The 21,349-nt window shown below is 48.0% G+C and overlaps 1 protein-coding gene across 1 annotated transcript in view; it reads left to right on the plus strand.

Annotated features, from left to right (window-relative positions):
• The window catches only part of INTS1 (integrator complex subunit 1), a 92,613-nt gene that overhangs the window by 50,085 nt on the left and 21,179 nt on the right, over positions 1 to 21,349 (plus strand). The window contains 7 exon segments of the mRNA XM_044304992.1: positions 941 to 1,195; positions 8,123 to 8,282; positions 14,780 to 14,920; positions 15,964 to 16,144; positions 18,373 to 18,496; positions 19,719 to 19,849; positions 21,242 to 21,329. Coding sequence (XP_044160927.1) covers positions 941 to 1,195; positions 8,123 to 8,282; positions 14,780 to 14,920; positions 15,964 to 16,144; positions 18,373 to 18,496; positions 19,719 to 19,849; positions 21,242 to 21,329 — 1,080 coding nt within the window.

Genomic DNA, 21,349 nt, shown 5'->3' on the forward strand with positions numbered 1-21,349 from the left:
CCTTGTGCGCATTGTATTATGGCTTTATACGCATTTCAATTTGTGTGGAACTGCAAAATGTTACTATACAAATCCGGGGGCCTCTAATGTGACTGTTGCTGCTGTTTTCATGTTAAATGGGTTGTCTCCGTTTATCATGTAGTGGCATTCATCATATAGACAAAATTAATACAAGGCAGTTACTAATGTATTGTGATTGTCCATATTGCCTCTTTTGCTGGCTGGATTAATTTTTCCATCGCATTATACTTCTCGTTTCCATGGTTACGATCCATTAGTGGTGGTCGTGCTTGCACAATATAGGAAAAATCGCCGGCCTCTCTGGTGGCCAGGACCAGTGGAGCCCACATATTCCAGCATATTTTTTTTCTATAGCGTACAAGCACGGCCACGACTGCTGGATTGCAGGGTGGTTGTAACCATGGAAAGGAGCAGTGTATAATGTGATAGAAAAATTATAGCCAGCAAAGGGAGCAATATGGGCATTTACAATACATTATTTAAGTGCCTTGTATTAATTTTCTCTACATGATAAATGCCATTTGCTGAAGTGAGACAACCCCTTTAAGGAATGGATGGGTTTTATGGGGGTAGGGGGGAAGAGTGCCATGTTCCGTCGGAAGGTGTTCTCTAGGAGCCTTCCAGGATCCTATCGTACAGCAGCACACACAATAGACATGTGTGCATTCAAAGTATTACCTCTGTTTTGAAAGTTTGCTTCATGCAGTGAAATTATCCCTCTCATTCTATTCCTATGGCCGGCTTTCCCCCTGCATTGTCATACCGTAATGGCTTGCGCTTCGATGTGACAGCAGTCAATCTGTGCTGGCATTTAATTCAATTTTTATTTTTATTTTTTTAAGCTAACCTTTATTGCTTTGCTTTCTACGTATGAGTGATATGATATTTACTAATTAACTTTGTTCCTTTTTTTTTTAAGCTTTTTCCTCTTAATCCGGACCCAAGATGGCAGAACTCCAATCCAAGGCCTATATCCCTTGCTCTGCAGCAAGCGCTAGGTCAGGAACTGGCTCGTATCCGGCAGGGCATCACTCAGCTGACCGGTATTGCCGTGCGTTTGCTGCAGGCTGTGGCAGCCCTGCTCAGCTCTCCTCACAGCGGTGCCCTGGTTTTGGCGATGCACAGGAATCATTTCATCTCTTGCCCACTTATGAGGCAACTCTTTCAATATCAGGTGAGATCAGACACGCAATGTACTCTGCATAGTTATTTACTGAAGCCTAAAATGATTGCTTCACATACTGTATGTAAGGCTCTATTCACATTTATAGCTGAGGTTCTGTCCTGTCCTATTTTACAGAAACAGTAACTTAAAGTTAGGGTTTTCAGGAGTACAACCTGTCCTCAGGATAGGTAATCGATATCCTGATTGTTGGGTGACCGACACCCAGCACGCCCGCGACAGCACTCGGACAAGCCCTGCTGACAACTCGTGGCTTAGGCTAGTTTCACACTAGCGTTAAAGAGAACCATCAGGCTGTTCCGGCAGGAATTGCCAGATGCAGCCTGAAAGCTTGCCGACCCCATTAACTATAATGGGGAGGCAGAGGGGAAATACCATTTTGAATCTTACCGTGGGTTGTATGGCAGTTTTGAATATTATTGAGATATTACTGTATTTTTCACCCTATAAGACGCACTGACCCATAAAATGCAGGTTTTAGAGGAGGACAATAAGAAAAATATATTTCTCGCCCAGTTTCCTTGGGGGACACAGAAGACCTTGGGTATAGCTCATCTCCATTGGAGGCGTGACACTAAGTGAAAACTGTTAAGCCCCTCCTCCACAGCTATACCCTCAGCCTGGAGAGAGAGGCTGCCAGTTTTTGCTTAGTGTCCAAGGAGGCAAGACACTCCCTGCTACTGCAGGGCTGTTTTCTCCTTTGTTGTTTTTTTAAAATTTTTTGATTTTTACTTTTTTATTTTCTTTTGTTCCAGAATACGGGACAACAGAGACGCACTAGACCTCTCTGTTTCTCCCGGGGTTGAGCTGCGCCAGTGCCGGTATCCGCACTGCTGCCTCCCCCACAGAAGGCAAGGTGGACCAGGGCAGCCCAGCTCCCCTGCATCCCGCCAGCGTAAGGGTCGCCCGCACGCCAAGTCCCTCTTCCAGCGTCCTGCCACTACGGTGCCAGTAGCTGAAGGGGCGACCCTGCTGGAACGGACCGAGGGTGAAGACGGCTGTGGTGAGAGAGTGGCTTCTCCAGCCCTACGACCCCCTCCCCCCCACCCCGGTCTCCTGCTTGACTGACCCCCATACTGGTCTGGCCACCCTAGTTTGTTTTATTAGTTCCCTCTCCTCCCCTCCACTATAGGTGCATCCACTGAGGGGTTATGCTGGCGTCCCTATCATGCCGCCCAGGGAGCTGCCTCTCTCCTTGCAGGGTCCCCCATCCCCCCCCTATCGCCTTACCGGTGCGCAGGCATCCCTCCTTGAGACGGCTCAGGGCCTGGGCCCTCTCCTGACTGCTGCGGCGTAGGGCCCTTGTTTCCGGTCCGCGGGGTGGGCTCCCGCGGCCGGCATGACTGCGGTGTTCAGCGGACCCCGGCCGACCGCAGGTGCTCGGAGAGGCTGTCTTCCGGTCGGTCGGGCGCCGCAGAAAGGTTCTATCCCGGGCTCCTTCTTCCGGGCCCCCTGATTCTCCGGCCCGCGGGGTGGGCTCCCGCGGCCGGTATTGTGCATGCGCCGCTTCGCTCCCTCCAGATCCCGGCCGGTACCTCCGGGCACCGCAAACTTTAGGCCCCGGCTTCGCGGCCTACTAGGCCGCAATATTCCGGCCTCGATTGGAGGGGGCGGGCATTCACAGGCGCGAGTTCTTCCCGCCGGAGGTCCCCCCGCCCCCAGGTCCGATCTGTATTAACCTCTTGGACGCTGACGGCTGCCATCTGGAGGAGACCCTGGGATGGCTAGCCTCTCAGTGAGGCTGTGCTCTTATATGGTGGCCCCTTCCTGCCTAAAAGAGGCTGTGTTTTACAATAATAAATAGAAAAATAAAAATAAAAAATTAAAATAAAATAAAATAAAAAATATAATAATATTAATAATGAAGTGTGAATATATATCATATATGAAATATCTGTATTTTATGTTGGCTGCGCAGGATACTGCAGCCTGACCTTAGAGCGCTGGCCGTATGCCTGCCCCTATTCTATAGGTGGCATGTTGCGCTCCGTGGCACTGGCCAGGTATACATGTTTCCCTTTCTAGGCGGACCCTTGCCCTCTCCTGGGGTACGGCGCTGGCCAGGTGCAGGCCGCCTTTTTCTATAGGCAGAATTAGTCGCCCTCTCCAGTCGCGGTGCTGGCCATGTGCATGACCCCCCATTATAGGCGGCATACTGCACTCTCTCTGGCTGCGGGCTGGCCTTGTGCATGACCCCCTTTCTGTAGGCGGAATACTGCCCTTTTACCGCATACGATGCTGACCATGTGCACGACCCCCTTCCATAGGCGGAACGCTGCACTCTCGCTGGATTTGCTACGGCCATATGCGTGACCCCTTTCCATAGGCGGAACGCTGCACTCTCGCTGGATTCGCTACGGCCATATGCATGACCTCCTTCCATAGGCGGAACGCTGCACTCTCGCTGGGTTCGCTGCCGGCCATATGCATGAACCGGCCATGTGCATGACCTCCTTCCATAGGCGGAATGCTGCACTTTCCGGATTCGTTGCCGGCCATACGCATGACCTCCGTCCATTGGCGGAATGCTGCACTCTCTCTGGATTTGCTGCCGGCCATGTGCATGAACTCCTTCCATAGGTGGATTGCTGCACTATCATTGGATTCGCTGCCGGCCATGTGCACGACCCCTTCCTTGGGTGGTGTGCTGCACTCACTGGAATCGCTGCCAGCAATGAGCATGTATCCTTTCCTCAGGCGGCATACGCACAACACCGCTGACTGTGGTTGTTTTCTCGCAGTGCGTTGCTGGCCATGTGCATGTCCCGCATCCTTGGCGGGGTGCTTGCATTTTTGCTGGATGCGGTGACGGCCGTGTGCATTACCCCGCCCCTTTCTGGGTGGAATACTGCTCTTTCGCCGGATGTGTTGCGGGCCATACACGGCCCTCCTCATCCATGGGCGAAAAATTTGCAACCTCACGTGACCCATGGCTGTCCGTGATATGCTGTGCGGGATTCTTGCATGTTCTCCTTCATTGTGGAGTAGTTGCACTCTCACAGTATTCGGTGTTAGGTGGGTTATTGCGCACTCGCTTAATGGTTGGATAACCCCGTGCATGTCCCCCTTTCACTGGGCGGACCTCCCTCCTGCGTTCCCGCTGGGTACTGTGCGGCCATGTGATTGGTCACCTTCTGGGCAGACTATGGTATGTTCTACTTCTCTGAAGTTGTTACTGGCCTTGGGCATCCCCCCTTTGGGACGGGCCTTTGCAGTCTTACCAGCTGCAGTGTTGCCAGATACGTTTCCCCCTTTTCTGGGGGGCCTGCCTGCATTTCCATCGCATGCCATACTGATGTATTGTGCATAACTCCCTTTCAGGTTGCACTTTGCACTTCCGTTGATACTGTTGGACTCTGTGGCTGATCCCCTTCACTGGGTGTCTATTTTTTTGCGGTGAGCGGTATTTCTGGTGCACTCTGTCCGTTGTTTGGGCCGTGTATGCCTTCTCCTCCCATAGGTGGGTTGGCCTTCTCACTGCTTGCGGGGCTGCTCGTACGTATGCCTCACTTCCTCCTGCGACATTCCCTCTTTTTCTCTTGGGATGTGATGCTTGTCACGGGCCTTGCGCTCTTCTCTAAAGAGATCATTCTGTCCACCTGTGTAACCCTTGGGTGCTGTCATACAAGCATTAAAAGAATGCCATTGTATTCAAAGGTGTATTCCTTAGATATAGTAGATGGGCTCTACTGCTCTCTACTTCGCCGAGCTGGGTGGTGCTCGTTTCTCTGGTTTGGCCTGTATATTGTGGTCCCGTTGGTCGGCATCCACCATGTCCGTTGGCCTTTCCACCTGGGGAGTGTTCGTGGTTCTTTGATAGGTGCCCTTTCGTTCTCCCGTGCACTCGCTTCCCGGCGCAAGTGGTCACTGGGTCGAGAGTGCCGTTTGCAGTGCCACTCGTTTTCGGCGTTGGCTCTGGCGGGGCTGCTGTTCCCTCGCCTGCTACTGTTTCCTCCTCTTCGGGTGTCGTGCAGTATGAGTCTTTTCTTTTGGCGCCCCCTCCGCGCTTCAGGCTGGTCCGCTACCGGGTTCGGGCCGCTTTTCTCGGGATGGTCACCCAGCTTCTCTTGGGTGCTCGCTTACCCAGGTCCGTAGGACCTCCACCTTGGGTTCTTCAGGGTACTCGCCTTCTGCGTGGCAGTGAACCGGGCGTCTCAGTGAGCGGGGTTCTGCCTTTGAGCTGTCCTATGGCTTCCCTGTTGCCCACTCCTCCTTTCGGTTGGAGGGTGTTATGCCGGCCTCTGTCTCGACTGCCTTTTCTCGCCGGCTCTGCTTGGCTCCCGCTCGGTTCGGCTCGGCTCCCTCCGGTGTGGCTTTTGCCCCGGCCGCGCTTCAGTGGCGGTTCCTTCACTGCCCTCCCCTCTGGGGAGAGATTGGTTGTTCATGTGGATGGTTCTGATGTTCCTCTTGGCCTCGTACTGTCTCCCTTGTTCACTCTGGCTGTAACTTGGGAGGAACCCCCATTCGGTCGAGATTGTCATTAGGTCTCCCACACCGGGACTGTAGGACGTCTTCCTGTGGTGGCTACATCGACATGGACTTTAGCCTGTCTTGTCCTGGCGGTTACTGGGCGGACCCTTCGGTTCCTTTCCGTCTGTCCTTCTGCTCCCCCACTCCGGGTGGTTACAGGACAACGTTGCTCGGGGGCCGACGGGACCAGTTTTTGCCGACCGTACTGCCCGTGTTTCGGGTCTGCGCCTGTTCGCATTGGGTTTTCACCCGCTTGCCCAGGCGACTCTTGCGTGCTCGCTAGTGTTCGCTCCTAATGGTTCTGTCTTTCTCCAGTCCGACCTAGATCTGGGACTGGGACTCTGTTGCTTGAAGTGTCAAGTGTCGGCGCTGTCCTTCCCCTTTCAGCGTTCCCCGGCCCTCTGGGCCTGTCAGGACCCTCTTCCATGGAGCGGCTTTGGGGTTCCCTTGTACTGCCCCTGGGTACCGCCCTGGGCATTGCATACTGGGCTCTTGGCACTCCAGTCTTTCCCTTGGAGCCGTTACAGAAGCTCTCTCTACTCCTTCTGTCCTGTACGGTTATGTTTCCGTGGCCGTCGTGTCTCTGGCGGGTGCCTGGGTGGCGGCCCTTCTTGTTCCGGGCCTTCTCTTTCCTCAGGACAGGGCTGTTCTCCATCCCGTCTCTTCCTTCCTTCTGAAGGTGGTGTTTGTCTTTCATTTTGACGAGGCTTTCGTCCTCCCCTTTCCACCCCCGGGAACGGACTCTTCTTCAGATTTCGGAGTTGTTTGGGCCTTGCGGTTTTTACTTGGAGATCTCCGGCTCTTGTCGACGTTGGGTCACTTGGTTTTCTAGGAGGTCCGCGCAACGGGTTGGTGGCCTCCGGGGTGGCTTTCCTCCGCTTTCTCACTGTGGTTATTGCTGTGGTTACCGCACCAAGGGCAGGGTTCTGCTTTTGGTGTCTCCGTTCATTTCACCAGAGTTGTCGGTGCCTCCTGGGCCGGAGGCATTTGGCTTCGGCCATGCGTCTGTGCGAGGCGGTCACTGGTCTGCCTTACAGCGTTCTACAGGGTGCCTACTCTGGCTTCGGCAGGTGCTGCCTTGGGCCGCCTGGTCTGCGGGCGGCGGTTTCTTGATGCCTTCGGGTGCTTCGCCTTGGTGCTGTGGTCCCTCCCCCTTTTGGACTGCTTTTGAACGTCCCAAGGTCTTCTGTGTCCCCCAAGGAAACTGGGCGAGAAAACGAGATTTTTGTATAACTTACCAGTAAAATCTCTTTCTCGCTCTTTCCTTGGGGGACACAGCACCCACCCATTCTTTGTTTTTCTCTACACGGTTTCCGAGTTGTTTTACCCGTTGGGTAGTTGGCTTGTTGGTTCCACTTTTGGACTTTGCCTTTTTTCACTACTTGGACACGCAACTGGCAGCCTCTCTCTCCAGGCTGAGGGTATAGCTGTGGAGGAGGGGCTTAACAGTTTTCACTTAGTGTCACGCCTCCTATGGAGATGAGCTATACCCAAGGTCTTCTGTGTCCCCCAAGGAAAGAGCGAGAAAGAGATTTTACTGGTAAGTTATACAAAAATCTCGTTTTTTCATTAGACCTCAGATTAGCAATCAGACCCCAAATATTAATCAGACCTCAGTTCACAGCCCCTATCAGATCCCCAATGTTAATAAGATCTCAGATCAGACCCCAATCAGACCTCAGATGAGACCCCCATGCCTCAGATCAGCCCCCAGCCTCAGATCACAAAATAAATAAGCCACTTACCTCTTCTGCTCCTGGATGCCACCGCTCCTCACGACCCGCGTTCTTCTTCCTCCTGCTCTGTCGGCTGTGCTATAAACCGGCGCGCACAGTCGAGGACCAGGAAGCGGTGAGTACAGAGCCCTCACCGCTTCCCGGTCCTCCAGTACTAATGAGCGCTTCCATAATGGAAGCGCTCACTAGCATTTACCCCATAAGACACAGGTACATTTTCCCCCCACTTTGGGGGGGAGTGCGTCTTAAGCCTCATGCACACGTCCGTGAAACACGGACCGTGTGATATCTGCCTGGATGTCTTCTGAGTGCAGGAGCGCACGGCGTCATTGGTTGCTATGACGCTGCACGCTTCCTGCTGCCACCGCAGTACAGTAATACACTGGTATAGATCATACCAGTGTATTACTGTACTGCGGTGGCAGCAGGAAGCGTGCAGCGTCATAGCAACCAATGACGCCGTGCGCTCCTGCACTCAGAAGACATCCAGGCCGATATCACACGGTCCGTGTTTCACGGACGTGTGCATGAGGCTTTATGGGGCGAAAAATATGGTAGTAAGTGCCATGTAATTCACAGTAAAATTCTCAGGCATAAAGTTGAAATAAAGTTTCTAACCCCTTTTAATATTATCAGATTTCCTTTTTGCCAAAAAAATAAGTCCAATTATAAATTGCCCACATTACAAATATGTGTATGATTCTTCTTCCAGCGCTGTGTGCCCCAGGATACGGCCTTCTCGTCGCTGTTCTTTAAAGTGCTCATGCAGATGTTGCAGTGGCTGGACAGTCCTGGTGTGGAAGACGGGCCCCTAAAAGCTCAGCTCAAGTCATTCGCTACACAGTATTCGTCAAAGCACCGGATCAGCGACGGTACAGCGATCTGCTTAATATTTCTTATACTCTGTTTAATAGTTTGGAAATGTCATGCAACCATTGAGGGAGATTTATCAAGACTGGCCTTCTCTATGCCGATGTTGATATTCCCCCAGAAGATGCTCTTAATTTATGACGAGGCGTGTCCTCTGGCAGTCCGCGCGCCTAGAAGGAAATCTACGCCAGATCGCAGCGTGGATTTCAGTCATCATTTACACCAGATAACGGTCATGAATGATAACTCTGCCAGGGCCTTTGATTGCAACTTTTTACTCCCAGTTTTCTGATGCACAGGGCTCATAACTCCCCCATTGAGTCCATGTTAAAAAGGCAGAATCTGGAGATGAGGTGGTCTCATGAACTGATTGTCCCATGTCCTGCTCCCGGTACTCCAACAAACTATTGATTCTGCCCAGGGTAGCCACCGCCAGCCATTCAGATTAGTTATCTTGAGCCTGCAAAAATGGGAGTCACTCATACAGAATGGTTCTTTGTTTTGGCTCATTAAAGGGGGGGGCTACCCTTCTCTGTGAGGTCCATATAGCCTGCAGTTGTCTTCATGAAGTGACATTTATAAGCTTTAGGCCTCATGCACACGACCGTTCCGTTTTTTGCGGTCCGCAAACTGCGGCTTTACAATGTAGAAATGCCTATTCTTGTCTGCAAAATGGACAAGAATAGGACATGTTATATTATTATTATTTTTGTGGGGCCACGGAACGGAGCAAAGGATGCGGACAGCACACGGAGTGATATCCGCATCTTTTGTGGCCCCATTGAAGTGAATGGGTCCGCATCCTAACCGCCTAAACTGCGGCTCGGATGCGGACCAGAACTACGGTCATGTGCATGAGCCCTTAGGTTGGGTTCACACTTGGGTTGCTAATGCTGTCTTCTGCACTTTTAGTGCCATTTATTTGCACTTGTATTTTCTTTATTAACCACTTAAGGACCACAGGTTTATACCCCCCTAGTGACCAGGCCCTTTTTTACAAATCGGCACTCCACAACTTTAGCGGTTTATTGCTCGGTCATGCAACTTACCACCCAAATGAATTTTACCTCCTTTTCTTCTCACTAATAGAGCTTTCATTTGGTGGTATTTCATTGCCGCTGACATTTTTACTTTTTTTGTTATTAATCGAAATTTAACGATTTTTTTGCAAAAAAATGACATTTTTCACTTTCAGCTGTAAAATTTTGCAAAAAAAACGACATCCATATATACATTTTTCGCCAAATTTATTGTTCTACATGTCTTTGATAAAAAAAAAATGTTTGGGCAAAAAAAAAATGGTTTGGGTAAAAGTTATAGCATTTACAAACTATGGTACAAAAATGTGAATTTCCGCTTTTTGAAACAGCTCTGACTTTCTGAGCACCTGTCATGATTCCTGAGGTTCTACAATGCCCAAACAGTAGAAAACCCCCACAAATGACCCCATTTCGGAAAGTAGACACCCTAAGGTATTCGCTGATGGGCATAGTGAGTTCATAGAACTTTTTATTTTTTGTCACAAGTTAGCGGAAAATGATGATGATTTTATTTTTTTTATTTTTTCTTACAAAGTCTCATATTCCACTAACTTGCGACAAAAAATAAAAAATTCTAAAAACTTGCCATGCCCCTCACGGAATACCTTGGGGTGTCTTCTTTCCAAAATGGGGTCACTTGTGGGGTAGTTATACTGCCCTGGCAATTTAGGGGCCCAAATGTGTGAGAAGAACTTTGCAATCAAAATGTGTAAAAAATGATCGGTGAAATCCGAAAGGTGCACTTTGGAATATGTGCCCCTTTGCCCACCTTGGCAGCAAAAAAGTGTGACACATCTGGTATCGCCGTACTCAGGAGAAGTTGGGGAATGTGTTTTGGGGTGTCATTTTACATATACCCATGCTGGGTGAGAAAAATATCTTGGTCAAATGCCAACTTTGTATAAAAAAATGGGAAAAGTTGTCTTTTGCCAAGATATTTCTCTCACCCAGCATGGGTATATGTAAAATGACACCCCAAAACACATTCCCCAACTTCTCCTGAGTACGGCGATACCAGATGTGTCACACTTTTTTGCTGCCAAGGTGGGCAAAGGGGCACATATTCCAAAGTGCACCTTTCAGATTTTGCAGGCCATTTTTTACACATTTTGATTGCAAGGTACTTCTCACACATTTGGGCCCCTAAATTGCCAGGGCAGTATAACTACGCCACAAGTGACCCCATTTTGGAAAGAAGACACCCCAAGGTATTCCGTGAGGGGCATGGCGAGTTCCTAGAATTTTTTATTTTTTGTCACAAGTTAGCGGAAAATGATGATTTTTTTTTTTTTTCTCTTTTTTCCTTACAAAGTCTCATATTCCACTAACTTGCGACAAAAAATAAAAAATTCTAGGAACTCACCATGCCCCTCACGGAATACCTTGGGGTGTCTTCTTTCCAAAATGGGGTCACTTGTGGCGTAGTTATACTGCCCTGGCAATTTAGGGGCCCAAATGTGTGAGAAGAACTTTGCAATCAAAATGTGTAAAAAATGACCGGTGAAATCCGAAAGGTGCACTTTGGAATATGTGCCCCTTTGCCCACCTTGGCATCAAAAAAGTGTCACACATCTGGTATCGCCGTACTCAGGAGAAGTTGGGGAATGTGTTTTGGGGTGTCATTTTACATATACCCATGCTGGGTGAGAGAAATATCTTGGCAAAAGACAACTTTTCCCATTTTTTTATACAAAGTTGGCATTTGACCAAGATATTTTTCTCACCCAGCATGGGTATATGTAAAATGACACCCCAAAACACATTCCCCAACTTCTCCTGAGTACGGCGATACCAGATGTGTCACACTTTTTTGCTGCCAAGGTGGGCAAAGGGGCACATATTCCAAAGTGCACCTTTCGGATTTTGCAGGGCATTTTTTACAGATTTTGATTGCAAAGTACTTCTCACACATTTGGGCCCCTAAATTGCCAGGGCAGTATAACTACGCCACAAGTGACCCCATTTTGGAAAGAAGACACCCCAAGGTATTCCGTGAGGGGCATGGCGAGTTCCTAGAATTTTTTATTTTTTGTCGCAAGTTAGTGGAATATGAGACTTTGTAAGGAAAAAAGAAAAAAAAAGAAAAATCATCATTTTCCGCTAACTTGTGACAAAAAATAAAACATTCTAGGAACTCGCCGTGCCCCTCACGGAATACCTTGAGGTGTCTTCTTTCCAAAATGGGGTCACTTGTGGCGTAGTTATACTGCCCTGGCAATTTAGGGGCCCAAATGTGTAAGAAGTACCTTGCAATCAAAATGTGTAAAAAATGGCCGGGGAAATCCGAAAGGTGCTCTTTGGAATATGCGCCCCTTTGCCCACCTTGGCTGCAAAAAAGTGTCACACATCTGGTATCGCCGTACTCAGGAGAAGTTGGGGAATGTGTTTTGGGGTGTCATTTTACATATACCCATGCTGGGTGAGAGAAATATCTTGGCAAAAGACAACTTTTCCCATTTTTTTTATACAAAGTTGGCATTTGACCAAGATATTTCTCTCACCCAGCATGGGTATATGTAAAATGACACCCCAAAACACATTCCCCAACTTCTCCTGAGTACGGCGATACCACATGTGTGACACTTTTTTGCAGCCTAGATGCGCAAAGGGGCCCAAATTCCTTTTAGGAGGGCATTTTTAGACATTTGGATCCCAGACTTCTTCTCACACTTTCGGGCCCCTAAAAAGCCAGGGCAGTATAAATACCCCACATGTGACCCCACTTTGGAAAGAAGACACCCCAAGGTATTCAATGAGGGGCCTGGCAAGTTCCTAGAATTTTTTTTTTTTTTGCATAAGTTAGCGGATATTGATTTTTTTTTTTGTTTTTTTCTCACAAAGTCTCACTTTCCGCTAACTTAGGACAAAAATTTCAATCTTTCATGGACTCAATACGCCCCTCACGGAATACCTTGGGGTGTCTTCTTTCCGAAATGGGGTCACATGTGGGGTATTTATACTGCCCTGGCTTTTTAGGGGCCCTAAAGCGTGAGAAGAAGTCTGGAATATAAATGTCTAAAAATGTTTACGCATTTGGATTCCGTGAGGGGTATGGTGCGTCCATGTGAGATTTTATTTTTGACACAAGTTAGTAGAATATGAGACTTAGTAAGAAAAAACAAAAACAAACAAAAAATTTCCGCTAACTTGTGCCAAAAAAAATGTCTGAATGGAGCCTTACCAGGGGGGGGGGGTGATCAATGACAGGGGGGTGATCAATGACAGGGGGGTGATCACCCATATAGACTCCCTGATCACCCCCCTGTCATTGATCACCCCCCCTGTAAGGCTCCATTCAGACATCCGCATGATTTTTTACGGATCCATGGATACATGGATCGGATCCACAAAACGCATGCGGACGTCTGAATGGAGCCTTACAGGGGGGTTATCAATGACAGGGGTGATCAGGGAGTGTATATGGGTGATCACCCGCCTGTCATTGATCACCCCCCTGTAAGGCTCCATTCAGACGTCCGTATGATTTTTTACGGATCCATGGATACATGGATCGGATCCACAAAACGCATGCGGACGTCTGAATGGAGCCTTACAGGGGGGTTATCAATGACAGGGGGTGATCAGGGTAATCAGGGTGATCACCCCCCTGTCACTGATCACCCCCCCTGTAAGGCTCTATTCAGACATCCGCATGATTTTTTACGGATCCATGGATACATGGATCGGATCCACAAAATGCATGCGGATGTCTGAATGGAGCCTTACAGGGGGGTTATCAATGACAGGGGTGATCAGGGTGATCACCCCCCTGTCACTGATCACCCCCCCTGTAAGGCTCCATTCAGACATCCGCATGATTTTTTACGGATCCATGGATACATGGATCGGATCCACAAAACGCATGCTGACGTCTGAATGGAGCCTTACAGGGGGGTTATCAATGACAGGGGGGTGATCAATGACAGGGGGTGATCAGGGAGTGTATATGGGTGATCACCCGCCTGTCATTGATCACCCCCCTGTAAGGCTCCATTCAGACGTCCGTATGCTTTTTGCGGATCCGATCCATGTATCCGTGGATCCGTAAAAATCATACGGACGTCTGAACGGAGCCTGACAGGGCGGTGATCAATGACAGGGGGGTGATCAGGGAGTTTATATGGGGTGATCATGGGTGATCAGGGGTTTATAAGGGGTTAATAAGTGACGGGGGGGTGTAGTGTAGTGTAGTGTGGTGTTTGGTGCGACTGTACTGACCTACCTGAGTCCTCTGGTGGTCGATCCTAACAAAAGGGACCACCAGAGGACCAGGTAGGAGGTATATTAGACGCTGTTATGAAAACAGCGTCTAATATACCTGTTAGGGGTTAAAAAATTCGGATCTCCAGCCTGCCAGCGAGCGATCGCCGCTGGCAGGCTGGAGATCCACTCGCTTACCTTCCGTTCCTGTGAGCGCGCGCGCCTGTGTGCGCGCGTTCACAGGAAATCTCGGCTCACGCGAGATGACGCCAATCGGCGTTAGCGTAGCCTGGGAGCGCCGCGGAGATGACGCCTTTCGGCGTTAGCGTGGCGCCAAATGGTTAATTAAAAAAAAAAAAAAAGTTTTGCAGCCAGCTTCAGATTTTAGCTGAGTCTATGAGAAATAAGAAACACAGGACACACACACACATTTTTTTTTTTTGCTACTAGTCTTTTTCTTACTCGGGCCTCCTGCGCACGACCGTATGGTTTTGCGGTCCGTAGTAAACGGATCAGTTTTTTTGTTTTTCAGTAGTGTTTCCATTTCGCTTCCGTTTCGTTTTTCCATTTGGTTTCCGTTTGTGATCCATTTTTTGCGGATCGGAAAAAGAAGCATACAATAATGTTTAAACAGTAAGTACATAAAAAAATTTGGGCTGGACATAACATTTTCAATAGATGGTTCCGCAAAAACGGAACGGATACGGATGCATTGCATATGCATTCCGTGTTTTTTTTTTTTTTTTTTTGCGGAACCATTGACTTGAATAGAGCCACGGAACATTATTTGCGGGCAATAATAGGACATGTTCTATCTTTGAATGGATATACGTAAACGGAAGGCATACGGGGGAGTACCTTCAGTTTTTTTTTTTTTTTGCGGATCCGTTGAAATGAATGGTTCCGTATATACGGAACGTGAATGGAAAAAAAAAAACATTCGTGTGCAGGAGGCCTTAGTAGGTGTTTTTTGAGTATTGTTGTAAAAAGGCAGCATGCTGAATCATTTGGTGGTGTTTCATTCATTTTGTCATCTCCTCTATAGGAGGAAAAACTGCAGAAAAAAAAGTTCCCACAGTTGTTTAGAAAAAGAAATGCAGATAAAAACATAAACCGCCTGCAGTATTGAAAAAAATAAAAATGCCAGTGGTTTCTATGGCCATTTCAGTCACTCCTGATTTACTATAACCAGAATTGGTGTGAATTCAGTTCAGAACTACTGTACATCTCTCTAACAAGTACCCATCTTTCTTGGGCAGTGCGCGGCGGGTTTTTGCATTTGGCAGAAGCATTGGCGTTTTGTCGGGAACCAGACGTGATCAATTCCACCGTATGTGCCATCATTACTACCCTGAAATCTGGAGATAAATGCAACGTGGAACCTGAACTGATCGGCAAAGGTGAAACTTCTGTCCATAGGGATGTTTTTTGTGTTTTTTTTTTTTTTTTTTTTTGTCTGTGTCCTTTATCTATATTTTTTTGTAAAATACCCTGGAGCAAAATGGAGTGTAATAATAACGTTCTGGACACTATTCATTTCATGTACCACCTATGCACACACATAGCATCTAACTATATAGGATGACTACACCACTGCTATAGGTATGTGTGGTGTTTGTAAAGTGGTGAGGGGGGGACAGGACTCCTTTACCTGCTCCAGACCTAAAACAGCAGCCTTCACCCTGCATTTTCCACTTGGAGGAGCTCAGTGCAGTGATTTTTACACTCTGTTGAGTTTAATAGTAGCTGTATAGATTCCTGTGCACAGAGCTCCCCCTAGTGGTGACTGCAGGCAGACAGTTTTATTTTATACTGTGTGAAGGGAAGCAGGAGATTTAGAGCTTTAAAGAGGAACATTTATCAATGCATTTTATACCGGTTGCTGGTGTAAATCCATTGAGAAATACGGTATAAAGAATGAGCACCAAGGCATCCGCTTTGGCATAGAAGTCGGGTAAAATGGATGAGATGATGTGCAGCTTTTTTAAATGAAAAAAAGTTAGTCCACTTAATTTTAAAAAGCAAATTTGGCAGAAATTGGGAGTGGGGCCCTTTATTATGTTTTGCTATGGGCCCTTGTGCTATCTGTGTACACTCCTGGCACGTCATCCAAATAAATTAAGGGCATGCATATGACATTATATACCAGTTTGTTGGGGGGGGGGGGGAGAGATATGCAGAAAAGTTGACAGGGGTAGTAAAGGAAGCATTTTGTCCATGTCTTTCTTGGCAAGGACCGAGCAGAGCAGCAGGGGGGTACTGTATTGCCACTTCATAGAAGTCCAGATAGTTAGACCCCCTCTGATCAGAGGATGATGGAGTCATTCCCCATAAATGTTAGCGATAGAGATGCAGATTTTGGTGTTTTCATTCTTTAGAACTGGGAGCTTCTCCAGAGATGATAATTCCTCTTTCTTTCTTCACATTTTATCACGATTCTTAGTTCTCCAGGGACTGATTGAAGCAAAATCTCCCTATTTGGAAGAGTTTCTGTCCGTCCTGCTGTCAGTAACAATAGAAACCACATCGCGGTTCACTGCCACCGGCCCCGTAGCTGTGGTGAGCTCTCTACTACTGCAGGAGCAGGAAGAGACACCAGGAAAGAAGGGAAGTGAAAACTGCAGGTAAGTCATTCTTTTCTGTGCTTTGTTCTGTACCATAGATCACACGAGGGTGCCTCTGCAAAGAAAAGTGGAGTTGACAGACATATACAGGTCTCCGGCCTCTGTAGGATGAAGCATACAATGCATTTGGAAAGTCTTCAGACCCTTTCACTTTTTTCATGTTTATGTTCCGACATTGTGCTAAAGAAAAATAAGTTTCCCCCATAAATCTGCTCTCGATACACCATAATGAGAAAGCGAAAACAGAATTTTAGAAATGTTAGCAAACTTTTTGAAAAAAGGAAAATCTTAAATTTCACCTGGACATAAGTATTCAGACCAGAAATTTAGCTTTCGGGGCCTTCTATTTCTACATTCAGTTGATTGGACATGATTTGGAAAGACACTGCCCTGTTTATATAAGGTCTCGCCACTGATAATGCGTATCAGAGCAAAAAAAAAAAACAAGCCATGAGGAGGAAAGAACTGCCTGTAGAGACCAGAGACAGGATTGCGTGCAGGTAGAGAGAGAAGGGTACAAAAATCCTGCTGCACTGAGAGTTCCCAATAGCAAAACGGCCTCCATTCTTGTTAAATGGAAGAAGTTTGGAACGACCAGGACTCCTTCTCGAGCTGGCTGCCCCACCAAATTAAGTATTTGAGGGAGAAAGGTGAACCTAGAACCCAATGGTGACTCTGCTGAGCTCCAAAGATCCTGTGTGCAGATGGGGGAAACTTCCAGAAAGTCAACCATCACTGCAACACTCCACCAATCTAGAGTGGCCAGAAAGAGGCCTCTCCTCAGTAAAAGGCACAAGAAAGAAGTCTGGAGTTTGCAATAAAGCACCTAAAGGACTTTGACTGTGAGAAACAAGATTCCCTGGTCTGATGTAACCAAGATTGAACTTTTTGGCCTCATTTCTAAGCGTCGAGTCTGGGGGAAACCAGGCACTGCTCATCACCTGTCCAATACCATCCCTACAGTGAAGCGTGGCTGCAGCATCATGCATCGGCGTTGTCACGAACCAGCGGGTGTGAACCTACTGTGCCACGGGTCCTATCTCCCCTAAGGGTGTTGTCTAAGTGATTTCTTCTCAGTACCCCTGATGGTGGGGATAGAGTTTCCCGAGGGGAACGCCAGGTCACTACCTCTTGAGGAGGGTAGGCACACGAGGCAGCTGGTCCAGGAGGTACCGGAGATAGGTACCAGAAGTACAAGCGTAGTCAGGCATGCAGAGTCGTTACCAGGAGCAACAGTGCAGGACCGCAGGATGAGGCAGAGGCGTAGTCAGGCAGGCAAAAGGTCAGGGCAGGCGGCACAGGTACAGGTCAGGAAGTCTGGATCGGCAACAGGAGAGTCAAGGCAAGCAGGCAGGGATCCGACTGTTAGCAGAATCCAGGAAGTCAGGAACACACGTGAGTATCAGGATCTTTAGCAAAACACAGGGACCTTGACACTAAGGCATCTGGGAAGGGAGCTGAGCCACTTATATATGTGCAGGAGGGCTAGGGTTGGTCAGCGAGGTCACATGACCTAACCCATAAAGCCCAGGAAGTGATGCGCGCCGGCCTTTAAGGAAGTGCTGCAAGAAACCATCAGCAAGCATGCTGTGGCCAGGGCTGAGAGGAATCTGTGGAGTGGATCCTCAGAACCACAGCACCTACACAGACAGAGCCCAGGGCTGCAGCAGTGAAAGGGAAGCACTGGCAACAGATCACCCGCGGTGGTAAGCAGGGGAACAGCGGCGCACAGCTGCCGCTGTTAAAAGCATTGGCCTCAGTGGATAGGACAGGGAGACTGGCCAGGTTTGAAGGAAAGCTTTTTTTTTTTTCCTTTTAGCACAAGGCTGCAACATAACAATGGGTAAAAAGTATAAGGGTCTGAAGACTTTCTGAATGGACTGCATATCATTTTTAACATGCTGGCTTCCTGGGATTATGACCTGTCCAAGTGTGTTCAGGATCAGCAGTTGCCTGACAATCTTCTCATTCTCACTAACGTTTTAGTAGCTTATAGTTTATAATAATTCAGTCCATGATGTCAGGGAAATCTTCTCTTCGTGCATGGACGTCCTGGGTATCTTGCTGTGCGCGGTCTCACAGCAGCTAGTCTGGTGAAGCAGAGTTGTAGTGTAAAGCATCCAGTGCCTGTAGTGATAGTTGTCTTAGATTTTCACGTTGGCAAAAGAAACAGAGTCATAAGAGTGACGTTTATGGACCGTTAATGCCATTTTATTCTTTTGTTGCAGCTCTGAGGGATCTCGTGCCAAACCCTCTTCTGGTCTTCTCATTGACTGGCTGGATCTTCTGGATCCTGAAGTGATCAGTAGTCGTCCTGACCTGCAGCAGCAGCTGCTATTTTCATGGAACAAGGCATGTAGTCATGGTCATAGTTTGTCAAATCGGACAACACTTTGAAAAAGGGGGGGGGGGGGGAAACAGCTTCTGGTTTAAATGAGTTCTCCGCTTTTATGACAAACTCTACTTATAGTCAAGGGTACCATGACTATAAGTTGATCACAAGGTGTCTCCCTGCAGGGACCCCCGGCAAGCAGCTGTAAACCTGTGGGGAAAACCTGGGAGTAAGGCACCTTTCAGGCGAGTGAGTTCCACACTCCGGACTCGTAGCGTGAGTATGCAGCACTGACGGGGGCGCATAGCATTATATTGATTTATGATGCTATGTAAACCTTAGCGTTCTGGAATGTACTGGATAACAGTGACATAATGCTGTTAGATAGCATCATAAATCAATATAATGCTATGGACCCCGGCAGTGCTGGGAGGTCAGGACGGTAGCTGCTGCATACTCGCGTGTGGAACTCGCTCGTCTGAAAGAGGCCTAAGTGTTCAGTTTCTCTGCAGCGCCACCCCACGACAGATTGAGCATTACACAATGCCCATTTAGGTCAGTGGCAACAGAAGGCAGCCTCTGTTATCTCAGAATTCCCTAATAGTGTATGAAAATAGATTTGGACTAACCCTTTAAAAACTTGCATCAGACTATGGAGAGAATGCTTCAGAGCTTATGGACGTAGCCATCAGTGGGGGTTTCGGTAAACTTTCAGTAGCGATGAGCTGCAGTATGAAATCCCTCCTGTGGACGAGAGCTGTAATAGGAGACTGGTCCATTACAGTGGAGTTTTGGAAACATGTTCCCAATTCTCTCACCTGAAGGCCAGATCCTAATGTACAATGTGAGATATGCCTGTGGATATGTTAGAAATATATATTTTTCCTTATCCCTCTAGAAGGGTAGGCCACTTGCAATGGATTTCGGAACTTCAGTCTGCATGAAATCCGCATCCCATGCATGTGAATGGGGGTTCCGCCACCTCGCTCACATGTATCAGACAATTTCCACATGGACTTCTGGGTTCGTAGTGGAAGAAGTGGCACGTCTGTTATTTTGGATGGAAACATTGACTGACAGTGGGTCTAATCCTTGTTGGTTTCTTCTGCGGATCCGTAGCACATTCGCAGTAGAATCCAGAGAATGCAATCTCAGATTTCCGTCACTGAAGTAGATGTCTGATTTAAATCTACAGTGTGGGCCGTACCCTACGTCTTACATCTTTTATATTGTGCCCTCCAGGTAAAGTCTCCCTCGGGCTCACAGTCTCTTTCCTTCCGACCCTACCTTCTGGCTCTTCTAACCCATCAGTCTAACTGGAGCACTTTACACCAGTGCATTAGCATCCTGCTGAGCAAGCATCGAGAACAGAGGTAAATGTTCATTTGCGTCATTATGTTTTTTTTTTTTTTTTTTTAAACTACTACATCTGATGCATAATGTTAGTAGATTTTTTTTTTGCGGAGCCGCATCCCAGAAGTTTGGGGGGCGCTCTCTGGAAATGCGGAGAGCACATAGTGTGCTGTCCACATCCCGTTCTGCCCCATTGAGAATGAATAGGTCCGCACCCGTTCCCGATATTGCGGAATGGATGCGGACCCGATTGCGGACGTCTGAATGGAGCCTAATTTTTGGTTTCTGTCTTGCTTCTTTGTTTGTGCTTTATCTCCCTCCTCTTCATCGCTCCTCTGCTTGGTGTTCTATTAGCAGAGCAATGTGGGCCTGGTCTGGGACTTGTACTAACTCATTCCACCTCTCGAAATAAAATAAAAGCAATAGTTTTATAGAGCACGTAATCTGCAGCGCATGCGCAGTTCGTTAGGGCATGTAACGAATGTGAATGAAATCACAAAGGCAGATGTGCAGTTGAAGTATTCAGTGAGCCAACTGCTCCCTGGAACTCCAGCGGTGGTCACATTTCCATGTGGAGGTGGACCAGGAGGTAAAAGACTGGTGGTGGAATCAGGAGCGATGGGGAATCGGGGAGAGGAGTATGACCTGTGTCCTCTGTTATGCTGAGACTGACACTGCACAGGGTGGAAAAGCAGAAAATCAGCTATAACCTCCAGGGGTATAGCTAAAGGCTCATGGGCCCTGGTGCAAGATCTCAGCTTGGGTCCCCTTCCCTCAGTGCTTTAGGGCCAGGGGCCGGGAAGCACATTACCTTTGTGCTGCCTGAGGCAAAAATTGAAACTGCCCCCGCCCTCCCCATGACAGTTTCTTGACCTAACCCCTTCCCTCCAGCCAGAGGTGTAACTCGACCAGCATGCACTTTCTATAATACTGGTGTCTTCTTATGCGGCACAGGGGTCTCTGGGCCCCCTCAGGCTCCTGGGCCTGATAGCAATTGCTACCTCTGCACCCCCTAATAACCTCTAATCTCCATAACCTCTAATCTCTGGTTAAGGCTCCAATCACACGTCTGCAATTTCGTTCCGCATTTTGCGGAACGGAATTGTGGACCCATTCATTTCTATGGGGCAGCACGATGTGCTGTCCGGACACGGAATTGCGGACCCGCACTTCCGGGTCCGCACTTCCGTTCCGCAAAAAAATAGAACATGTTCTATTCTTGTCCGCAATTGCATATTCTATTAGCATATTCTATTAGTGCCGGCAAAATGCGGAACGCACATTGCCGCTGTCCGTTTCTGTACAATTAAAGGATATTTAATTTTTAATTATATTTTTTATTATTATTATGATGGCTGTTCTTTTTTATAATACAAATCTTTAATCTAAAAATGTTTTTTTTTTATGCTTAGGTTTGACCCATCTGCCTCTCTGGACTTCCTATGGGCTTGTGTTCATATCCCACGTATATGGCAAGGAAGAGACCAGCGCACTCCGCAGGTAGAGTATTGGCCATTTTG

Source organism: Bufo gargarizans, chromosome 8, assembly GCF_014858855.1.
Source record: "Bufo gargarizans isolate SCDJY-AF-19 chromosome 8, ASM1485885v1, whole genome shotgun sequence".
In the NCBI taxonomy this organism is placed as follows: Eukaryota; Metazoa; Chordata; class Amphibia; order Anura; family Bufonidae; genus Bufo; species Bufo gargarizans.